The 4,501-nt window shown below is 34.7% G+C and overlaps 1 protein-coding gene across 1 annotated transcript; it reads right to left on the minus strand.

The window, feature by feature from the left end:
• Positions 1–213: 213 nt before the first annotated feature.
• Positions 214–3,848, minus strand: LOC137814023 (transcription initiation factor IIB-like). Its single transcript, XM_068616544.1, has 7 exons — positions 3,349–3,848; positions 3,220–3,244; positions 1,953–2,082; positions 1,730–1,860; positions 1,518–1,606; positions 877–953; positions 214–657 (listed from the first exon to the last, which is right to left on the minus strand). The coding sequence occupies exons 1-7, from the start codon at positions 3,699–3,701 to the stop codon at positions 524–526; spliced, it is 939 nt and encodes a 312-aa protein (XP_068472645.1). The 5' UTR covers positions 3,702–3,848; the 3' UTR covers positions 214–523.
• Positions 3,849–4,501: the final 653 nt, after the last annotated feature.

The following is a 4,501-nucleotide window of genomic DNA, read 5'->3' on the forward strand; positions in this document are numbered from 1 at the left end:
TTTTTTTTATTTTAATATTTGTCGTAAAATACTATCTAAATAATTTCATTTCACTGTTCAAAACAGTATCTAAATTACTTTTGAAAAAACAAAATAAATTTTATTAAAGACAAAAGGATTAAGAAAAACTGTTTGAAATTTAAAACAAAAATCTAATAAATTATCGTATAAGAAAAGCATATGTAAGACATGACTGATAGGGACAATGCAGAATAGTTACAGTCCAAAAGTAAACTAGTAAACTATCAGTTAAGTTCCCAGCGTCTCCAACCTCCGTTAGTACAACTACAAAATATAAAATACAAAACAAAGTTATTGTCATCAAGGTTGATCGATGCCTCTCCTCCCATACAATTCTCACATTGGAAGGGTAAACCAAAATGAATGTGCTTTTATCTAAGGAAAATGCCAAACATAAGACGCATTTTCATGAGTTAAAACTATAAAACAGTTCATACATAAGGACAGAACGTTCCAGAGGCTTCTAAGTTGTTAAATGTGGTCTTTATTTATTTTTTTGGCTTTAAGGACTGCACAGGTTATTCAAATCTTCTTCCTTTGCATACCAGTTTGGTATTATTTTGAAAACATAAGGATGAAGATCCTTGTACGAGTTCCTAATGGTTCCTTCTGCAACTCCTGTAGCAACTGATATATCTGCACTAACACAGGAGATCAGATACAAATATGTAATAATAGCTCAGCAGCTAATTCTTATGATCACTAAGACCTTCGTACATTTGAATACTCTTTTACAAACTTATTTGAAATCAAATTTAATTCCAAATTCATAAGAAATAGAGTAGACAATTAAACCAGTTGATATGTTCTTATTTCATTGGTTTTATGTTTTACTCTAGGAGAAGTGGCACTGACCTTTGAGAGGTTTTTTATCATCAGAAAGCTGAGTTATGATGTATATAACTGCTGCAGCAATTGATATGGGGCTTCTCCTGACAGATTAAAGATGCTATTAGTATCTATCACAGGAATATAAATCAGAAAACTATGAAAAGGGGAGATGTTTAATTAAACTTATAAACACTAAAATCGATTCAAGTGGTGGTGAGAGGACAAAACAAATTATTTGTCTTTCAAAATTCAAATTTTATGAGTCAGGCAATTGTGTGGAATACAATACTAGATATGTCTAACATAAGTTCATGACCCACAACTCATCCTTTGCCTAGTTAAAAGAGAAAGAATTCAAATTCAAAGCCATTACTGCCCTTGACTATATTTCCGTCCTATCTCATAACCCTCGAAAAGTTGTAATTATACAACCCTAACTTTCTGCTAATGTAATTGGTTCATTTTTATCACAGTATTGCCAACTTCATACTTTTGCCACCTGAAATTCCTCATAGGAGGAACACCTTCAGTTATTGAATTCATAATAACAATGTACAATGTATAATGTAATAGTACGGAAAGTAAATAACATGAAAGGTCGCCAACCTTAAGAGTGAACATCTATTTCATTCCCTAAAGAAAATACAAGACAAACTAAAATTTACCTTATATCAAATTCTTCTGATTTTTGAACAGCTTCCTGAGCAGCTTTAACAGCTTGATTATTCATACCGAGATTAGAGCAAAAACGTCTCTGGTGGTTGAGGAGAAAATAATGTTAGTGGAACAGACATAAAATTAATTAATCAGCTAACCCAATGACTAAATTAGGTAGCAGTGCTACATAAGTACCCCTCATCAATTGAAAAAAACTGACCATAAAGTCCCCAGCATGTATTGTTCCCATCTCTACAGATTGGCCCTTCTCCAAACCCAGTTGTTTCACTACATATTCTTTCGCTCGGCCAATTTCCTTCTTTGTGGCTCCATTGGCAACAGAGCAAATTTCTATTTGAAATCCATAGGTTCATGTAAGGTAAATTATATAGGGAAAGAAAAATCAGGAAGCATCTAAATGTCAAAAGAATCATAAGCTGCACCCTTTACAGTGCGAGGCTTGTCCTCTTGTCGACAAGCAATGTAGAGGCAAGCAGCCAATAGTGCATCCTGATTTCTTCCTCTACTAGACTTCTGGTCTTCAACTCGTTTATAGATCTCATTAGCCCGATCCTTCAAATCAATTGCAAACACAACATAAGAGGAGAACAAATACTAATTTTCCATAATATTCGATGTTCAACTCAAAAGATAAACTAGAATAACAGCTTCAAGGAGCACTTGATATAATGCAAAGCAAATAAACATTGCTCCGACAAGTTCGACGTAATTGGTCGGCATTAAGAAACACTGTTTGACCATATTACTTTCAGTTAGAATGAAATCATTCCTCACAATTACGTGCTTGTCTCACCATCTTGCAGCACTGTGAACTCACGGGACAAATTTTGTATACATTTTCAAAAGAAACTTTTATCTATGTTTGGGTAAATCTATTCGATGAGAGTAACCTAATTTTAGGGTATTTCATTTGCTATCCGTAAAATGCTCTGTTCACATATTTAATACCAAAAATTAAACAATTGTCCAGCATTTAACCTTTTGTTGAAGTCAAGAATTTAAATTCCACTAAAATAGGAGGAATGTCCATTTTTATATTCTAGTGGAACATGTCTACCATGCAGGTGGGACCTTGCAAGACTGAAATCCGGTCAGAGAGAGATGCAATGCATACCCTCTGCACAGGACTTCCAAATTTTAAAAAGTTCACAACTTTTGCTTAATTTTGTAAAAATACATTTATGTTATAATAATATTTTCAAATATTAAAATTGTGCTTTCATTTTAAAATATTAGGGAAAGAGGGTCCATATTCATGATTAAAAGGTCTCCAAGAATTTTAAGACGGTTGTGACCTTGAGTCCCGTTCCATGAAATGGAAATGCCAGTGCATCGCCACAAACTAATTCCAACAATCAGTGAAGCGTTCCATTTCTCCAATGGGTATGAAACTACCAAGAACCAGGTTCAATGGTGGCCGCCATTGCAGAATGGCGCGGTAGATGATTTCCCCCACCATAGGTTCAAGAAGTCCGGCGGCTATGGCACCACCATAACAAGAAATCAAAGTTGCTTCACAATTCAGCAAAAGAATTGGTTTAGACTCCTTTCAATCGAATTACTTCACATTTCAAATTCAGACATTTTAAAACTCTTCATCCAAATGCATTCTTGATCAAGATTTAAAAAAGGTAACGGTTTATTAACTACTAAGAAAAGTTATCATGAAGACAATGAACAATACAATACCTTGATAGTTGCAACAAGTCCCAACCTGAAATTCCACCGCCAGCCACGTCAGCGCCAATACGACAAAAAAACCATTCTCAATTAATTTAAACGAATAAATAAATAAATAAATAATGCTGAATACGTGACCTATCGGACATGGTGGCGATGCTTTTGAAGGCCACGATGAGTCCGCGGTCGGGGTTGGAGCCGCGGTTCTGCCAGCGGCCAAGTGATGAGGTGAGGAACTCGCCGGAGGCGCCGTTCGGCTTGGCGATGACGGTGGAAAGTCCGCCGTCGGTGAGCAGCGGGTTGGTTGGTCCGCCAACACGCACGGGGTCGTTGTCGCCGGACTCGTTAGCGAAGGTTCGCCACTCGGAGGTTTCGTCGATGGAGTGAGACTCCAAGACGAGACCGCACTCGGAGCAGACGGTGTCCCCCGCCGAGTGGTCGACGACGACCTCCGTCTGCCTCTTGCAGTCACTGCAGAAGACGTCAGACATGGCTATGACTCTCTAGGGTTTTGAGTTTTGAGTTTTGTGGGGAAGAAGAAGTGCATTAGCAGAACAGAGTTTGCAGGGTTTTAAAGAAAGAAAAACAGAATTGAATAAATTGAGCATTTATGTTGCTATGTTGAAGAAGAGTGGTTTAGGAAAGTCATGTGGTTTTCGTGCTGAGTTGGATCCTTCTTTTTCTTTTCCACGTATTGGATTATGTTAATTCTACCAATAAGCTTGCGTAAGCTTCCTTAAATACTATAATTAATAATTAATTAACTATTAATGACGTCCACCAAATGTTTTTCTCCCAACATTTATTACAACCCTTATTTTATTATTTCCTACATATTTTTATATCCATCTTTTAAGAGCATCTCCTCAAAACAATGCAGTATTTAATAAGGTGCATTAAATATTTCTCTTCAAATATTCATTAACGTGAATTTATTCTTTCATAATATTAACATCTAACCTGAAGACTTAATTTATGTTTTACAAGTCATTTCATTTCACTTTTTTTAAATATTTTATAATAATAAATATTTTGAATTAAAGTTGTAAACAATATATTATTAAATAAAATCTTATAAAACTACTGAAAAAAATATATGAAATCTTAAAATTAAGTGATATGATAACACTATAAAAAGTAAATTAAACCATGTTTATTTTTTTTATAAAAATATTTTTATGTTAGACATTATTATGCAACTTAACATCCCTGACACCTCAAGTAACAACAATCATCTCATGAAAAAATATTATTAAAATATATATATATATGAAAAGATTAGATCAAATTT

The sequence above is a fragment of the Phaseolus vulgaris genome, chromosome 1, assembly GCF_000499845.2.
Source record: "Phaseolus vulgaris cultivar G19833 chromosome 1, P. vulgaris v2.0, whole genome shotgun sequence".
Taxonomy (NCBI): domain Eukaryota; kingdom Viridiplantae; phylum Streptophyta; class Magnoliopsida; order Fabales; family Fabaceae; genus Phaseolus; species Phaseolus vulgaris.